The 18,931-nt window shown below is 57.8% G+C and overlaps 1 protein-coding gene across 1 annotated transcript in view; it reads right to left on the bottom strand.

Annotated features, from left to right (window-relative positions):
- Window positions 1-3,397: 3,397 nt before the first annotated feature.
- The window catches only part of LOC117641460 (homeobox protein Hmx-like), a 32,713-nt gene continuing 17,179 nt past the window's right edge, over window positions 3,398-18,931 (bottom strand). The window contains exons 3-5 of the mRNA XM_034378804.1: window positions 12,781-12,899; window positions 12,438-12,662; window positions 3,398-4,215 (exon numbers count right to left, since the gene is read on the bottom strand). Of these exons, the coding sequence (XP_034234695.1) occupies window positions 3,455-4,215; window positions 12,438-12,662; window positions 12,781-12,899 (1,105 nt within the window). The 3' untranslated portion in view covers window positions 3,398-3,454. The remainder of the gene's footprint in view (window positions 4,216-12,437; window positions 12,663-12,780; window positions 12,900-18,931) is intronic.

Here is an 18,931-nt window from a genome sequence, read left to right as displayed (position 1 = left end):
AGTTTAAGTTGACTTGGATTTGATTTGTTTACAACGTTCCATTTATAATCTGAAGATAACTCTAATCCATTATAATTTCTATGATCTATGTACAAACTTTACTTATGATGTTTGACCAGGGCAAAGAGATGCTTAATATATATTTTCAATAATACGTAATTTCATATCACACTCCGTTTCAAGTTATCTGTACATATTTATAGGCATACACATATTTCTCTACACATTTTGTACAATTTACAGACGAGTCTTTAACGCAAAACATTGTAATGAATTTCACGAAAGCTGGAAATCATCCTTCTGACAATACAACCCCCTGTTTGAGACATTAAAGTCCTGCATTCATCCAACTCGCGGGAAAAAAAAAGAAAAACAGACTTGCAACGAAATTTGCCTAGGGCCTAATACGTAATATCATACATGGGGAATATACAGCATGAACAAATTCTTTGGTAACAATGCAAAACTTACTTTTGCGTGTATTCTATAGGAACACAGGGGAACATTAGTACTGCCACAGGAATGCAGGGTTCACAGGTGCACTACCGTACATCTGACAGGAACAAATAAAACATCAAGAAGACCTAACACCCAGAGATCAATTGTCCATCACTTTGCAGGTAAACTGGTAAATCACATGGTAAAGGGCACGACGACGCGCGCACTAAAAAGAGCCGAACCGCCAAAACCGGTTCAGCAAAACAAAAAGTTCCTCAAACCACCACGCGATTCGGGAGCTGATCGAACGACCTCAAACAGGCGTCCCTAACAACAGTACCAGTATTATAATCCTTATCAATATAATCTCTATCATTTTTAACGTACACGACTACGTACAACAAAACTCTATGGAAAACAAAGAAGTCGGAAACTTTAGATTAATCCTAGATCCCTTTCCTGAACACAGAGGGACTGCCGCGGCCGGCGCGTGGGCCCGGCCCTGCCCCGAGGGGGCCCCAAGGGGGCGGCGCCGACCCCGCGGACCGCGGCCGAGAGCGCAGGGCTCCGTTTGTACAATAGGGGCCGTCGACATTTGCGACTTTTCGATTTTGACAACGGAATAGCAATCAAAAGTTGCGTTTTTTAATGCTGATTTCAGATCTGTCCTCGGTTTTGCGATCAGACAAAGCTTTGATGACCCTACCGGCCGTTTTATGCAAAAAAGCGGTGTTTTTCATGTTTTTACTGTGTTAAGGCTCCCGGACAGCCTCCACGTCGTCGGCCAAGGTAGGTGACCGTTGAGTTGTCTTCAGTAGCATAAAAGACAACACTCTGAGCCACGAGGGGTCGTGGGTCACCCCTCTAATGTGCCAAAGACTTGAAAAACTGAATTTTTTTGGTCGAAAATCACTCAATTTTTACCATTTTTTCACCGTTTATCGACTATTACGAGAGCCCACGGGCCCGAGGTCATAACTTACGCAGACCAAAAGGTGTCACTGGGTATAAGAAAGGTCACCCAGCCCCTGCCCGGGCCCGGGGAGGCGCTGGGGCAGCGAGAGAGGCGGTGTCGAATATGTTAAAAATGACCAAAATCAGCTGATCGGCCGCCTGGGACAGGCTGTGTAGGGGATGGGAGCGTGTCGCCGCGCCGGTCACGACGCTTCGCCCGCTGCCCGCCCAGCCGGCCTGCTAGCCAGCCGGCCTGCCAGCCCGTCGGCGCTGCGTAAGACTGCAAGAGGGACAGAGCGACGGGAGCTGCAGGGCGGGCAGGCTGAAAGCGTTTCCGAAGAATCCATCGCTGCCTCTGTCGCACCCCGGAGGCAGAGCGACGGAGTGCTGCTGGCGCGTGTTGAGTTTGAGTTGCCTAGGCACAGTGAGGCAAGGCGTCAGTGTCGGCGGTGACCGTTGCAAGCGTCGTGCCAGCCTGGCATGGTCGACATGGACATGAGCCCCGATGGCCTGAGCCCCGGCCGGCCAGAGCCCCGGCCGAGCCCGACTTCAGCGCCGACACGAGCACTGACTGAGCTACGATGGCCAGAGCCCCGAACTGAGCCCCGGCCGAGCCCGACTCGAGCTGCGATGTCCAAAACCCCGACCTGAGCCTGTTTTGAGCCCCGACCTGGGCCTCATTTGATACTCATTTGAGCCCCGCGCCTAAAAAGTTAAAATTTTCAATTTGAACCAAAATCTTCGAAGAACAATTCAAAAATGGAATTTTTTTCGGCGTGGGGCTCAGATGGGACTCAGGTCGAAGCTCAAACCAGGCTCGGTTCGGGGCTCTGGCCATCGTAGCTCAGTCAGTGCTCGTGTCGGCGCTCAAGTCGGGCTCGGCCGGGGCTCAGGCCATCGGGGCTCATGTCGACCATGCCAGGCTGGCACGACGCTTGCAGCGGTCACCGCCGACTCTGACGCCTTGCCTCACTGTGCCTAGGCAACTCAAACTCAACACGCGCCAGCAGCACTCCGTCGCTCTGCCTCCGGGGTGCGACAGAGGCAGCGATGGATTCTTCGGAAACGCTTTCAGCCTGCCCGCCCTGCAGCTCCCGTCGCTCTGTCCCTCTTGCAGTCTTACGCAGCGCCGACGGGCTGGCAGGCCGGCTGGCTAGCAGGCCGGCTGGGCGGGCAGCGGGCGAAGCGTCGTGACCGGCGCGGCGACACGCTCCCATCCCCTACACAGCCTGTCCCAGGCGGCCGATCAGCTGATTTTGGTCATTTTTAACATATTCGACACCGCCTCTCTCGCTGCCCCAGCGCCTCCCCGGGCCCGGGCAGGGGCTGGGTGACCTTTCTTATACCCAGTGACACCTTTTGGTCTGCGTAAGTTATGACCTCGGGCCCGTGGGCTCTCGTAATAGTCGATAAACGGTGAAAAAATGGTAAAAATTGAGTGATTTTCGACCAAAAAAATTCAGTTTTTCAAGTCTTTGGCACATTAGAGGGGTGACCCACGACCCCTCGTGGCTCAGAGTGTTGTCTTTTATGCTACTGAAGACAACTCAACGGTCACCTACCTTGGCCGACGACGTGGAGGCTGTCCGGGAGCCTTAACACAGTAGAAACATGAAAAACACCGCTTTTTTGCATAAAACGGCCGGTAGGGTCATCAAAGCTTTGTCTGATCGCAAAACCAAGGACAGATCTGAAATCAGCATTAAAAAACGCAACTTTTGAGTGCTATTCCGTTGTCGAAATCGAAAAGTCGCAAATGTCGACGGCCCCTACTGTACAAGAGTGTATCACAGATGGGGGAGGTGATGTGGGCGCGCCGTGCCGGGCCCGGGTTGGCTGCCGAGCAGGGGGAGTGGGGGTGGTGCGTGTCAGGCTCGGCCTGGCTTAGGCCCCTCGCACGCCGCTACGCCCCGCCGCGCCGCCCCGCCCAGCCGCGCCCTGCCAGGGCTTGATATGACGGCCAGGGCGCTGCCGGGGAGTCACGCTCGCCGCCCGAACTGCCCAGCCCGGCGCGGCCCGACGGCCACCACGACGGCGACCTCGACGAGCACGGCGGGCGCGGCTACCAGGCCCAGCCGCGCGACTGCGGCAGCACGAGGTGGTGTCCGGGAGGGTGGTGGCCGTGGGGGTGGCCGTAGGGCGGCAGCGCGAGGTGCTCGCCGGGGCTCTTGCCGCCGCAGGGCTTGCCGTCGCGCACCAGCACGGGCACGGCGACGCGGCGCGGCGACGCCAGCGCCGTCATGCTCTGGTGCTGGTCGTGGATGCCCTTCTCCTGCTGGGCGCGCTTCGTCTTGTACCGGTGGTTCTGGAACCAGATCTTGACCTGCGTGGGCGTGAGGCGGATGATGGAGGCCAGGTGCTCGCGCTCGGGCGCGGACAGGTACCGCTGCTGCCGAAACCGGCGCTCCAGCTCGTAGGTCTGCGCCTTGCTGAACAGCACGCGCCGCTTGCGCTTCTTGTGCACGCCGCCGGGCTGCCCCGGTCCGCCCGACTGCTCGCCGCCGTGGCCGTCGCCCTCCCCGAAGGCCGTCTCGCCCGCCTCCATGTCGTCGTCGTCCGCCAGGTCTTCGTCGTCGTGCTCCGGGTCCGAGCCGTCGTCGCGGTGGTCCGCGGCCTCGGGCCCCGCGGCGCTACCGCCGGGGTGCGTGTGGCCGGGCGCCGGTGAGCCGTGCTTGACGCGCGTCGAGTCGGCGGCCTGCGCCGCCAGCGAGGACGCCGTCGAGTCCATGGACAGCTCCGTGCCCATCGTCTCCAGGCTGGCGCTGTGGTGCGACGTGCTGTCCGGGGACACCTGCTGCTGTCCCTGCGGCGCCAGCATACCGCCTGCAACAACAAGAAGAACATGGTCAGCAAGCCGCCAGCACAACAACAACAACCCGGTCAGCCAGGCCGGCAGGCCGGTCGGCGGGGTTTGCCTCTCCAGCGAGGCGGGGTCGATTCGCGGCAGAGCATGATGGCGGGGTGGCGAGCTTGAATGGCACTAAGCTGCATTACACTGTAATGGACACCTTCTCGCTTGACGCGCTTCACGCTCGCGTAGGGGAGGCGGGCCGGTGCCGCGGTGCCGCGTCGCGGGCAAGCTCGCCGAGCACACCGAGCACGCCGAGACAGCGTTGCCGCGGTTAGAGGGCAGACCCATCAACGGGCCAAAGTTCTTTCCGAGCTACTCGGCGTGGGAGCAGGGACAGCGAGGCAGCAGCAGACTGATTCCGAGAGTCGTTCTCGTCGCCCTGTCTCTCTCGCACTCAAAGGGCGTTCCGTAAGGGAGCGAGAGAGACAGCGACGAAAACGACTCTCGGAATCAGTCTGCAGGACGGGCAGGAAAGGACGACGGAGAGGCCAATTTGAGGCCTATTTTCCCGCAAGGCCCTCTCGGAGACGCAGCCAACGACTCCAAATTGGACCTCGAGGACGTCGTCGTCGTCGCCGTTGTCGTCGTCCCGGTGCACGGCGACGGCCCTTGTTGTCGCGTCCCCCTCCCCTCCCCTCTCCGCCGCCAGGATTCATTTAAAACGTTATATCGCCGACCCTCCTCCCCGACCTCAAAATCAGAAGCGATTTGTCAACACGAGGCCGCGCTCACTCCCCCCTATCAGCGCGCGGCGGACCCCGCGGGCTGGGCTGCATCTGCACCTCGCGGGAGGGGGAGGGGAGGGGAGGGGGAAATCTCCACACCTCCCCTCCGGCGGGACGGGTTGTTGTGTGGGTATTTGGGCTGCAGTGTCGCGTCTATCACGCCTGGCAATGTATCCATTGTGCGAGCGTGTGTGTGAGTGTGTGAGTGAGAGTGTGTCCTCGCGTCTGATTGGCCGACTTGCCCGCTCGTCGAATCGCGCGGCCCAGCTGCCGCATCTGCTTGGCTTGGCGCAGCTTGGCGCGCCGAAGTACGTTGGGGGAGAAGGGAGTGGGGGGCAATTGCGCGAAGTACACTGCAAAAAAGGGAGCTTTTGCCGCCGCTACTTGAAATGCACCTCATGAAGACGTCATCGCGGTTCCATTAATCCGCTCGCGTCGGGCAAGTGAGGCCGAGTCAGGCAGCCGGACAGCAGCGCGAAAGATAATACGCTTTCAAACCCGACTTTGATCTGCTCGCGGCCTCGCGGTCACCGAGGCGGTCGCCGAGGACGCCGCCAGCGCGCTAGACAAAGAAGTCGCGCTTCGCGTCCGGCATGAGAATTTTACGACTGCATAATAGCGTGCCGCGGAGCGGCGGCGGGAAAGAGCAGGTTTATTTAAGAAAAGCAGGACCTTACAACGACCCCCTTGGATTTCGCTGATTTTTTGGTGGTTAGTAGTCCCCCATGGTGGGAGTTCATGGCCAAAATTTCAGACCTCAAAAAAATTCTCTCTGGGAGATATGGGGATTTTAAGTTTTTTTGGGTATTTTTATACTAATTTTGGGTATTTCTTATATCTCAGGGACTTTTTGTCCAATTGGTTTCAGATTCGGGTTCTAGCTTCAAAATTGAACGGGGAACACGATCGTGCCGTCAGATTTGACCTAAAATAATTTTTTCATGGGGAAAACTCACTTTTTCTTGAAAAATTACATAAAAAGTCCCAAATCTTGGGATTTTGCAGTTTAAAGTACCCGATCTTTTTGAAACTGGTTTCATCTTACGCAGAAAGGTCCGCTGAATCCAAAAATCACAACCCCAAATTTTTCCGACGAACCGTTCCGGAGATATTCCACTTCAAAGTCAGGCAATTTTTTTTACGGCCTAAAAGTTGTGCGATTTTGCTGGGCTTTTCATTCTGAGGCATTGGGCGGTGAGTTCCAGTGGCGCTGGCCTTGTGCGCCGGCTGGTGTTACCTAACGTCCCCTTTTAGCGCCTGCCAGGTAGGCGAAGCCGTACCGCAACACATGCGTGTCCGACTGGTGGCCTATCTCGCCCCTGACGCAAGCCGCTACCGCCGCAAGCAAAGGCACTCCGCGCTCCGTTCGCTGGACCAGCTGCTTCCCCTTCCCTGACTCCACTGCCCCTGGTCCTTCCGGTCTTCTCTTCACCCCCTCCCCCTCCCTCTCCTATCATCAACCCCTGCCTGCATTCTGCCGGTGGCGTACCAATGAAATTTAGACCGTAAAAGGGGTTAAGTTGAGTTATACCCTTTTTCCATGTGGATTTTTTCCTAAACTGCTTGGAATTCAGTCAAATAATTTGGTGTAATGATGGAAACCATTCTAAGGCACAATATTAAAATACAAACTGAATTTGGGGATAAGTCAAGTCATTCCCTTCTTCCGCTTCCTGGATCAATTAAGAGTGTACCTGGCAGGTACACTTAAACTGGCCCATACTTTTAGATAGGACTTATCGAGTGTATTTTAGCGTGTTCACGGAAGGTACACACTTATTTAGCGTGTACTTGCCACGCACTCTACTTTAGCGTGTGCCGAGCAAGTATGCTGTAAATAAGAGTGTACTTGGAAGCATGCTCTAATAAGGGTGTACTATGTACACACTTGAGTTTGCTGAGTCCGCGAAGTCCTAGGCGAAGACAGCGACGCGTGCGACACATTGTAAATAAAGGGGGTACAGTAGGGGGTACGGTACGCCACCGGCAGAATGCAGGCAGGGGTTGATGATAGGAGAGGGAGGGGGAGGGGGTGAAGAGAAGACCGGAAGGACCAGGGGCAGTGGAGTCAGGGAAGGGGAAGCAGCTGGTCCAGCGAACGGAGCGCGGAGTGCCTTTGCTTGCGGCGGTAGCGGCTTGCGTCAGGGGCGAGATAGGCCACCAGTCGGACACGCATGTGTTGCGGTACGGCTTCGCCTACCTGGCAGGCGCTAAAAGGGGACGTTAGGTAACACCAGCCGGCGCACAAGGCCAGCGCCACTGGAACTCACCGCCCAATGCCTCAGAATGAAAAGCCCAGCAAAATCGCACAACTTTTAGGCCGTAAAAAAAATTGCCTGACTTTGAAGTGGAATATCTCCGGAACGGTTCGTCGGAAAAATTTGGGGTTGTGATTTTTGGATTCAGCGGACCTTTCTGCGTAAGATGAAACCAGTTTCAAAAAGATCGGGTACTTTAAACTGCAAAATCCCAAGATTTGGGACTTTTTATGTAATTTTTCAAGAAAAAGTGAGTTTTCCCCATGAAAAAATTATTTTAGGTCAAATCTGACGGCACGATCGTGTTCCTCGTTCAATTTTGAACCTAGAACCCGAATCTGAAACCAATTGGACAAAAAGTCCCTGAGATATAAGAAATACCCAAAATTAGTATAAAAATACCCAAAAAAACTTAAAATCCCCATATCTCCCAGAGAGAATTTTTTTGAGGTCTGAAATTTTGGCCATGAACTTCCACCATGGGGGACTACTAACCACCAAAAAATCAGCGAAATCCAAGGGGGTCGTTGTAAGGTCCTGCTTTTCTTAAATAAACCTGCTCAAAAAGCGAAAAAGCAGCGCTGAAGCAAACCGAGACAGACGTTACGGAGTTTCCGTGACTGTGGGGCGGCCCGGATGGCCTGCACGGTCGCTCTGTCTCTCTCGCACTCATGGGGCGCCCCGTATGGGTGCGAGAGAGACAGAGCGACGAGATCGTGCATTGCATGACGTTCTGCCGCGAGGCTGTCGATCCCGCGTATCCCCGTCACAACATGTGTCTGGCTTCGACAGCACATCGCGGCCCGGCACTGCACTGCACACTGCACGGCGGGCACCCCTCCAGCCTGACAGGCCCTGGACAGGCCTCGCTGGCTTCGCTGTCTCGGCCAATGAGGGCGCGGAGGGCAAACATCGATGGGGTTGTTTTGACCGAACGCAGACAGACCACACACACACAAACAAACGGACACACACTGCGCGACGCTGCCCCCGCAGTCCGATTCAAAACTAGTCCGTCCCGCCCGAATCCCATTTGTGTGACGTTTCTCAACGCTTGGCATTGCTTGGCGTCGCTTGGCGTCGCTTCGCGTTAGCGTGATGAAAGCCACGGGACGCCGTCAGGCAGACGACCGCAGCGCGCCGCCGAGGCGAGGCCAAACTTTCCGCCGCCAAAGTTTGCGGTTGTTTAGAATGAAATCTGGTCCGGTGACGACGGCGGCGGCGGCCCGGAACCTTGTGTCACGATTTGACAGCTCGCACAGCACCGCGTCCACCACAAAGGGGCCCTTCTTCTCGGCGAGGCGCGCGCCCTCCGCGCCTCCGTGCGGCGGCCGTCGTGGCCGTCGAGGCCGTCTCGGCGGACAATGGCCGATGGCCGTCGCGTGGACCGAGTCGTGTTTATAAACGCATTGGGCATTCGGCCCATCCGAGGCTCATCTTTGTCGGATAGAAGAAAGCTCGCCTCGCCGCCACGCCCCGGGCCGACCACAATGGTGGGCAAACGCCGCGCCCCGCGTCCCCGCCAAGATGGCCGTCGTCTTGGCCGTCGTGCAGCTGCCGCCTCAGCGCGCCTCAGCGTTCGACGGACACCTGTAGACTGATTCCGAGAGTCGTTTTCGTCGCTCTGTCTTCCTCACACTCAGGGGGCGTCCCGTATGCCTCGGAATCAGTCTGCCACGGACCGGCACGCGTGCTGGCGATCGCTGGCTTTCCGACGAACTGTTTTGCGCGCTGTCTCTGTCGTTCTCGCGGGGCGTCCCGCAAGGGTGCGACGGAGGCAGAGCGACGAATGGAATGGCTCGGCTGGCGTGCTAGGCCTGGCGAGGCCCCGCCCGCACCAGCACTCTAAATGCTCTTACCACGGCGCACGCTTCGCACGCTTCGCACGCCGCGGCACGCCGTTCGCATTGTACCCACAGGGCATCGATTGGCACGAGTGGGAGGCACGAGAAAGGGACTCGACCGGCGGGAAGGAGCGTCGTTAGCTCCAACACGCCACCAGCACACTCATTCCGAGAGTCGCGCCCTGTCTCTCTCGCACTCACACAGGACGCCCCACGAGTGCGAGAGAGGCAGCGCGACGAACGCGACTCTCTCGCAATCTGCAGCCTGACGACGCGCTTGGCCTCGGCCGCGACCAGACGGACGGGCGAGCCAGGCGAGCCGCCATGCCAGTAGTCAAGTTGCTTGATGACGAGAAAAAATTCGGGGTGAGCGATGGAGGAGTGAGGCGAATGTCAACTGTCATCTTTTATTTGACGCGGGGCGACGCGACACAGCGACACCGCCACACCGCTCCGCGGCTCCGCGGCGACGCGAGTGTGTGTTCGGGGCTTGTAATGTGTGTTTTCCAGCCGGCCTCCTCCCCTCCCAACACTCCCAGCTCCAAATTCACATCCACACACGCCGAGGGAAGGCGCAGGGGGCGAAGGTGACGATACGAGTAGGGGGTCGCGCGTAAGCGACGCGTCGGCCACACGATATAGGCCGCCGTGGAGAGCCTCGAACCTACCCGCCTCATACCACCCCATAAATTGGTCATGAGGATTTAACGGTCCCTGAGACGGAACAGGACGGTTTGTCGCATCGGGCGACAACGATTACTTTTCCCTCCCCCGGCCCCGGACCCAGGACGCAGGACGCAGGACCCCGGATCGCGCTGCGCTGAGCTATGCCGCCGCTTCCTCCTCTTTCTGTGACTCGGATGTCCTCTTGTTGACTGCGCTGACATCCTCACAGAAAAAGAGAGAGAGAGAGGCAGAGTAGGCGAGAGCGAGAGAGAGACAGATCGGACGCATCTTCACCGCCCATAGCCACACCGGGGTGCCGGCCCCGAGCCAACGCAGCCAACGCCAACAGCGAGGAAGCTGGAGGTGAGCCGGGCGCTTTGTCCCGGCTTCCGGTGTAGTAGAACCGCCTCATTCCGGAGCCTCGTTCGTCGCTCTGCCTCTCTCGCTCTCAAGGAGGCGGCATGGAGGGGTGCGAGAGGGACAGAGTGACCTCTCGGTCCTCTCGGACTCCAGTGTAGGACCCGAGGGCCGCCAGAGGGCCGCAAGGTGGCGATGCGAGTCGACCCCATCCGGAATTTAATTCCAAGCGCGAGGGGGTCGGAAGTCGAGGACGGCGACGACGAGGACAGGGACGGGCTGGAGGCGTTTTCGTCGCTCATTTTCTGATTTTCCAGTCAAGCATCCCGGGGTGTACCGAGTACCTACAATGTAGTACTTACAGTGTACCTACAGTGTACCTACATATACGCACGGGGGCTCAAGACAATGGCCGTAAGCGTAGAGCAAACGCGAGGGCCCAGCCCAGCGCCGCCCAGCCAGCGCAGAGCAAAGAGAGGGGAGTTTTAACGCTGGCTGCGTTTGTTCAGGCGTGGCTGCCGTTGGGCCCAGCGGCGCAGCACGGCGCAGCACGGCCACACAGAGGCCCGGTCCTCTCACGGCGAGAGGCACTCGAGTTTACCTACGCGGCGGCAAACACAGTCGTCTCCTGATGCGTGCGAGAGAGACAGAGCGACGAAAACGACTCTCGGAATCAGTCTGCAGCGGAAAAACGACAACGACATAAAAAGAGCCCGTCGCGGCGTCGACGGGGACGTGCCTACGTCGACGGAGTGCTCCCCCCGCCGCGCGCGGCCGCCTAATTCGATTCCGAGAGGGCATGTTGCGGCCCAAAGTATCAGTGTATGTTTAACGCAGTCGATTGAGACGTTAATTGAATCCCGGCTAAGCCCCGGGGGAGGGCGGCGGCGGGCGCGCGCGGCGGGGGAGGACGCCGAGGACGCCGTCGAGGGAGGGGAGGGCGCTAACGACCGCAGCGCCGCCAGTCCGCCAGTGCGCCAGTCCCGCCGGAGCCTTTATCGCTTCATTACATCCCAGCAGAATCATTTGTTTCGCAGTTTTACGCCGCGTCTCATATATCGGGGATTTCGGGGCCCGGCCCGGCGGGGTGATGGAGTAGAGCCAGCGACAGCCAGCAGCCAGCGCGGACGGGATATTTGCTGTCCGACAGGCTTAACTCGGGGGAGGGGAGGGGGAGGGAAGGGCGGTCCGCGGCGACGCGGCGACGACGCCGAGGGTGGGGTCTCTCAAGTCAAGAGCGACCGACCCGCCCGCCCACCCGCCCGAGGGCCGCGCCGTGCGCCGCGGTCCGCTTTAACCTATCCAGATTAGCTCCAGTGACACTGAAGCTGGTCAACCAATGCATGTTTAGAAAGAAGAAAGTCTAAGGAAGACATGTGTATAAATATTTCTACATTGGAACCCTATTTAATCTAAAAGAATGCTTTAAAAGCTCGACTTGCCGGGTGGTGAGCCAGTGGACTGTTTTCAAACCGATATTTCGTTGGTTTAGAAGCTCCGTAGACCCCAACATAAAGCGAGCCGATTTTTCGCTAGACTCTAAGCTTTCGATACATTACTTCAGAATTATCAGAACATATCTAGATTAATAGATCCAAACGATTTTATGCCCGAACGTCGAGTCCGTGATTCCGATCCCAGTAGGTATGAGAAATTAGTTAGCACAGAGCTACTTGCACGGACTTTCACGAAAACGCATAGTTTTTGAGAACTGAACAGAGTTCAAGAAATCTAAAGACATGGTTGAAAACGTTAGAGTCTAGCGAAAAATCGGCTCGCTTTATGTTGGGGTCTACGGAGCTTCTAAACCAACGAAATATCGGTTTGAAAACAGTCCACTGGCTCACCACCCGGCAAGTCGAGCTTTTAAAGCATTCTTTTAGATTAAATAGGGTTCCAATGTAGAAATATTTATACAAATGTCTTCCTTAGACTTTCTTCTTTCTAAACATGCATTGGTTGACCAGCTTCAGTGTCACTGGAGCTAATCTGGATAGGTTAAAGCGGACCGCGGCGCACGGCGCGGCCCTCGGGCGGGCGGGCGGGCGGGTCGGTCGCTCTTGACTTGAGAGACCCGTGGGTGGGCAGCGGCCGGCCCGCGCCGCCGCGCCGCCACGCCGCCACGCCCCGGCGATCAGGGCAACGGGGAGCCAAGTGGCGGCGCAGCCTCACGCAGCCACCCTCGCCGATTTGCCGCGTTGCTTCGCAATTTATAGGATTTGGCATCCGAAAGCCATTTCACGGGCCGGCCGGCCCGGGCGGCAAGGGGTGGCCGTCATACACGTGCTCGCCGACGGCTCGCCGACGGCTCGCCGACGGCGTGGGACAACACGACGACACTCACCTGCATCGGACGCGGGCGAGGGCTGGTCCCGGTTGTCGTGGCTCCAGGGCGACGGCCTCGGGGGCGCCGCGCCGTGCAGCGCCGTGAGCGGGCCGAGGGGGCCGAGGTGGCCGGGCAGCGCGCCGCCGAGGGGGTCCGCCGGCAGGGGGTGGCCCAGCAGTGCGTGGTGGCCGTACAGACCCGCCACCAGGTCCTGGGGGGTGTTGCCCATCAGCAGAGGCAAGCCTGCAACAACGTTGTCAAGTCACCACCAGTTGCCGAGTTGGGCGCGGGCAAAAGGCTCGCCGGAACGGCGCGGCTCCGAAGACAAGTTCAATTTTTTTCTCACCGAATAAATACTGACCATTGGCGAGGGGGTGCTGCGAGGCGTGGTCGCCCTCAGCCACCTTGGCGTCGTTCAGGTCCAGGATGTCGCTGATGTGGAACCCGCTGCGGCCCTGGGGCACCTTCATGTCCAGCAGCCTGAAGCAGCAGACGGACACAAAACGCAACATGAGTAAACGGCAAGCACACCGCGAATGTTTCGTGTCACTGCGTCGTGTCACGTTTCCCCTCACTGTATTTCCCCGCCGCACGCCGCGTGGCACAGACCGGCGCCGACGGCCAAAACTCTAGACGCCGTAAAGTCGCTAGACAGGACTCGAGCTGACCGTGTGACCCCACCAATGGATTCCTCGTTCGGAGAGCAATCCTTTGGTGGGGTCACACGTTCAGTTTGAGTCCTAATTAGCGACTCTGGAGCTCAAAACGCGTTCGGGCCTTTGACCGCCTCCACTTGTCTTCTGCCAAACCCACTGTGCGTGGTCAACAACTCGTCGACGCTCACCTGCTCGTCAGCTGCAAGGCCAACGGCGTGAGCCCCTCGTACTTGGGGAAAAACGGGAAGCCGAAGTAGAACATGATGACGTGGCGCTAGAATCGACCGGGGAGGACTGCACTCGCTGCACTGCACTGGTCACGCGGCACCACCACACTGGACGAGCGCGTGACGAGACAAGGCGTGCATGACACGAACTGCACTGCACTCTGCAACGACCTGCCTCAAAGGAGGACCAACTCCAAACTGAAGTGGCACCCGAGCGGCGGAGTGGTGGTGGAGAGGGCTGCTGCTTCGCATGCAGCGCCCGGCCTAGCGTCCTTCCGGGCGGGGGTGGGGCGGGACGGGGCGGCGGGGCGGGGCGGGGCGGGGCGGGGCGGGGGCGGGGCGGGGCGGGGGCGGGGGCGGGGCGGGCGGGCGGCGCGCAGGGTGGGGGTGGAGTTAGTGGAGTAGCCAGGCAAACGGCGCGTGTTTTTATGAGGGGCTGCAGGCAAGGGAAACAAGTTTCGACTCGACAGCTCCGAACTGACCGACTGGGATGATTTGACCAGTCAACTGTTGGGGTTCGGGGGTTCCCGTGGCGTGAGCAGAGCAGCGCTAAGCGCACGGAATAAATTCGGAATTTGGTTTTTGCCCATTTCGGAAAACCAGCGAAGACATTCAACACAAATCGATAAAATTGCACTGGCACTGAGAGGCCGCAAAGGACTTTCCTCCATTTCGATGGTGAGAGAATCGGGAGGATCGCACAGGAGTCCGCCCGGGTGCTGTAGAGCTGTCATGAGATTTCGTTATCCCCGTTATCCGAATCCGGTTATAAACTCGCCAGCCTCAAAAAAAAAAAAGGTGAGGAATTTCTGGCCGGTCCGCCGAAAGGCAAAAGCGTGCGAAGACTGCCAAAGACTGCGCCGCCCGGTGGGCGAGATAAGTTTATGATTTCTGTCTCACCCTATACCTGCCTGCATTAGCTGCTCACAGCACCCGGTGGGGCCCCAGGGGAAGGGGAGGGGAGGGGAGGGGGAGGGAGGAGTGGGCAAGAAGGTCAGACTGCCTGCCTAGCCCCGGCCCAGCCCCGGCCGGCTCCACGCTGTCTGGTGCCCGCGCCGCATCGCTCCGTCCCTCTCCCACGCACGGCCAGGTATACGGAGAGGCGCGCGACAGACAAGGACAGAGGACAGCAAAACTAGACGCACTACACCACACTGCCAAAACGAGCCGGGCTTCGGAGCAGTTCGGGGAAGCTTTCCGGTTGAGACAATACCAGGACGACGACGGCCCGCTCGGCTTTCGGCCGCTTGTCACTCTGTCTCTCTCGCACTCATGGTGCGAGAGGGACAGACAGAACAACGACGAAAGTAGAGCTCGGAATCAGTCTGCCGCGTCGCTCCCACGCGCACAAGTATCGCCGATGTTGCTGGCGATGCAGCGCCCGCGCGAGGACACTGCTGCCGCGTTCCTTGCCCTTCCCGGAGACCGATTCCGAGAGCCCGTTTCGTCGCTCTGTCTCTCTCGCACCTCTGCAGGACGCGCCACGAGTGCGAGAGAGACGGCGACTCTCGGAATCAGTGCGCAGGTCCATCAACCAGGTTTCAGGTCGGGGACTGCACCTGCACTGCAGGTAAGAGTAAATGCGCTGGTGCTACACACAGGAGTCATCGCCGTGGAGCACGTGACGAGACAAAGACGGCCGAGGATTTGCGAGCATCTTCCCTCTCTCTCCCTCACCCTCCCTCGCCCTCCACCCTCCAACCGCCCGCATCCGAGCCGACGCCCCCGCGGCGCCCCGCCACGCGGAGATTCAAACGCTGGGGACAGGTGGGCAGCTCCGCGAAGCCCCGCGAAGCCCCGCGAAGCCCCGGCCATTCCGGCCCCTCTGGCGCGGGGTCTTTACAGTGTCGAACAACCAATATTTCAACAATCGCTTTGAGGCAAACAAATTTTGAACTGTGATTTACTTTTCTTACAAACATTTTGTTGTTGCTGTTTTGTTTTGATTTTACAATTCACAACAGTGGTCTCTTCGGTTGAGGCCCGATACTACACTCAGAAAAATGTTTGAAAGGACAAAATAAAAATAAAATCAAGACGAAGCGTTGTCAACAAGTCCTATCAAGACTGAGAGTCTCAAGCACCAGTTTTTAAAAATTGTTCCTTCTTTTGTTTTTGCGTTCTTGCGCGACATGGTGTGATGGAACACCGCGTGAGGCAAACGCTAATGAAACACTCATGCAAAGTCTGTGAAAATCCGTCCGCGTTTACGCGAGTGGAGATGGTAGATAATTGGAAAGGAACTCAAGACACACAAGCACTGGCGCGCCACTGCCGTGGCCAAATAAGGGTTGGACTGCCGGACCGCCGGACTCACTTATGGACGGTCACGTCCGTCGGTTTGTTCTAGGTACACTGCTATGGAAGCGCTGGAAGCTGGAGACAGTCCGAGGCCTTGCCCAGCCGCCCCAAGGCCCCGCAGTTCCCCGAGTTCTTTCATCGCGTCGCCTTTTTTCGAGGCTTGAGCAGAAAAGACGACACAAAACTGCTATTTTTCAAGTCGGAGAAAGACTGCGCTAATCGAACGAACGTGCCATTCCCATTGGCCAGTGCGCCGGTACAGTGCAGTGCCCGTTTTCACCGGTCGACTGCAGACTGAGAGTCGTTTTCGTCGCTCTGTCTAAGCGGACGCGCCATGAGTGCGAGAGGGACAGACTCTCGGAATTTGGTCCGACCCCCGCGGCGCGGTGCTCTGGCATTCCAGCGCCCCGCCAAGACGACGGCCAGGGTGGCGTGGAGGAGGAGCGGCGGCGCGGGCACGCACTGGGATTGGTGGTCCGCCCCCGCCGCCCCCGCCGCCCCCCGCCGCCCCCCGCCGCCCCCCGCCGCCCCCCGCCGCCCCCAGGCCGCGGGGCAAAGCCGCGGCGAGGCGCGGCGCGCACGTCCGCCGGCTTTTACTCCGGCTTGGGGCCTTTGGGTCCTCCACCTGTAAAGGACTCCGGTGCTCCATCACCGGCGGCCGAGTCGCAGGTGCCGCACCAGGGTGCCAGGGCACTGCAGGGCTCTCCGCCACGACACTGCCACGGCGACCCCTCCGCGACCTGCACCAACAGGGATTTGGGTCAAGAATCGCGTCACTTCGTCGAAGGGGCGGCCACCCTCGCAGGCCCGGCCGGCCCGGTCGGCCCCCGGGGTGGCGGGGCGTGACCCAGGGGCGTTCTGCTTCGTCCAGCGCACGGCGGAGCGGGGCGGGGCGGGGCGGAGGAGGATTGGGTTTCCTGGGAAGGAAGGTGCACGCATGGGGCCTGATGGGGCGGAACAGCACCGGTCCTCCCATTCGAGTGCTTTACGGCCTTCTTGGACCAGCCTGGCAAGAGCCTGGCCTCGGCCTTGTCAAGCCGAGCTTGTCGCCGGCCTGCCACGGCCTGCCACCGACGCGAGACGCTTTTCCGAAAAAAGAAAAAAGGTTTGCGAGCTTGTAGCTCGGCGATTGCCCGCCGACAGCGACAACCAGTGGACTGTTTGCACAGCCGTGGGACCGCGTCGGGGCATGGTCGGGGCCCCTCGGGCCGTCCTCTCACAGCTCGCTCTGTCTCTCTCGCACCCGCGCGTGGGGCGCCCCGTGCGACAGAGTGAGAGAGACGACAGCGATGCAGCGGATTGATTCACACTCTGCACGGCAGCGCCAGGGCAGCGCCCCATTCTAATATCCGGGCTCCTCGCGTAGTGCCTGTCGATGTGCCCCGCATGCCGAAGGCCCCGAAGGCCGCGAACCGCATATAAATCTGATCCACTGCGGCCGTGGCGCGTCGCCACGCCAAACAACAGCAAGAGCAACAACCACGCATCAAACAACAACAAACACACCGAAACAAGAACAAGAGCCCCGCGGGGGAGCGGGCTAATCCCACCGATTGCCGCCTTCATCCGCGTGGCGTATATTTATCTCCGGAACGTCGGACGACGCCGGCCCGCCCTAAGTGTGCGGTGGGGCGCCGGGGTCGCGGCAGTGTACCGGGCAGGGCGCCACCGCCCCGTCCACGGCCACCCCGCAGCGCGCGTTTCCGGGGCGCCACGCCCTCGCCGTCCCTCGGCCGAACATCACAATCAGTGTGTGTCCACCGCGAGGCACCGCGTCGGTTCTTGTTGTTGTTTTGTTGACGTCGTCGTTGTTGTTGTTCGTTTTTGTTGTCGTCGGTAGTTGTTGTGTTTTGCCGTTGTTGTCAGTCAGAACTGGGTTCAATTTTACCGTTTTCCAATCGTGTGGCGGCAAACGTAAATGTGTTTTAATAGTAAATTACCCTGCGATATTTTTTTGTAGTTTAGCTTTGCTCGAAATTGAGCGTTTATCCGGTTTTGAAATGCACAAATTTGATCGTTGTCCACGCACGCGAAAATTTGCGTTGTCGGGCATGAATTGGTGCATTTCACGCTCAATTTCGTGCAAAAGCAATCCACAAGGAACTGACGACGGAAAGACAGTCTTGTTTTCCGCCACACGACACGTCGAAAACCGTACACTTGGAAAGGAGTGAAATAAACTGTAAATAAGACCAAAGCTTCCTGGCAGGGCTGTCTATACTAAGATACCAATAAAACTCATTTTAAAAGTAAGTTGCTGTCATTGCGGATCTAGGACAACTCGTCCCCGCTAACTCGTCCCCGGCCTAGGTTGCCCCACGCACATCTCGACCCCGCCCATCTGGTTCCCGGGTTAACTCGCCACCAATCAAATAAGTTCTTTTACATAATTTTATTTACCTGTTTTGAGGGATCAACTCATGGAAACGTTTCTTGAATTTAAACCGCCCGGTTGTGCCCGATGCGATGGACTGGCAACTCCTAAAATTGCATTTTCTGGGCAACAATGTAACCAAAGTTTTAACTTTTCTTGGGGGTTACCAGTCGTTAATGAAGGATTTTTGTTCAGAAACTCATTTTAGTAAAAGTTATTTGTTTAGCAGTCGCTTGGGCTGCATCTCGATTTTTTCGTCAAATCTGTGGCCATATTCTTGATCCTTGCCCTACGGGATGACTTCAAATTTTCAGTCCCCACAATCCCCGGCGAAGTTAAATAAATCACAGATAAGGGCAAAAAAGCAGTAAAATCAGAAGGTTTTTTTTCAGCCAATTATTTTAGCGGCTCTTTCTTTTAGGACGTTTTTGCAGCTTATGACAAGTGGCCATGTTAAAAATAAATCAGTCGAAATTGGGAGGGGACGTTGCACGTTAACTAGTAAACTAGAATTGGGCAAGTCGAGGTGCGCGCAAAGATATTTTTTAACTTTTAAAAATTAAAACATTGGGACGAGTTGGCATGACATTTGGGGCGAATCGGACCTTCGGCCCGGGGCGAGTTAGACTGGGGTCGAGATATACCCGGGACGAGTTAGTGGGGACGAGTTGTCCGTCACCCGTCATTGCTGGCCTGAACATGCATACGGCTTCGCGGGCCGCGAACCCGACCCCGCGCACTATCGGCACCACCCGTGTGGAACAGATAGGCTGAAAGCATGCTGAACCGCGTCTGAATTTTCAGTCCGTTTTCAGACGCCAGTCAGGCCTCAGTCAGACCGCGTTCAGGCGAGATCCAGGCCGTTCGCGACACGAACAAGGTCTGAATGCCGCCTGACGAGCGTCTGACTGAGGCCTGACTGGTGTCTGAAAATGGACTGAACGCGGTCTGAAA

Source organism: Thrips palmi, unplaced genomic scaffold (genome assembly GCF_012932325.1).
Source record: "Thrips palmi isolate BJ-2018 unplaced genomic scaffold, TpBJ-2018v1 HiC_scaffold_1, whole genome shotgun sequence".
Taxonomy (NCBI): Eukaryota; Metazoa; Arthropoda; class Insecta; order Thysanoptera; family Thripidae; genus Thrips; species Thrips palmi.
Note: the sequence above shows the minus strand (reverse complement) of the source record. Positions and strands in the feature narration are given on the sequence as shown.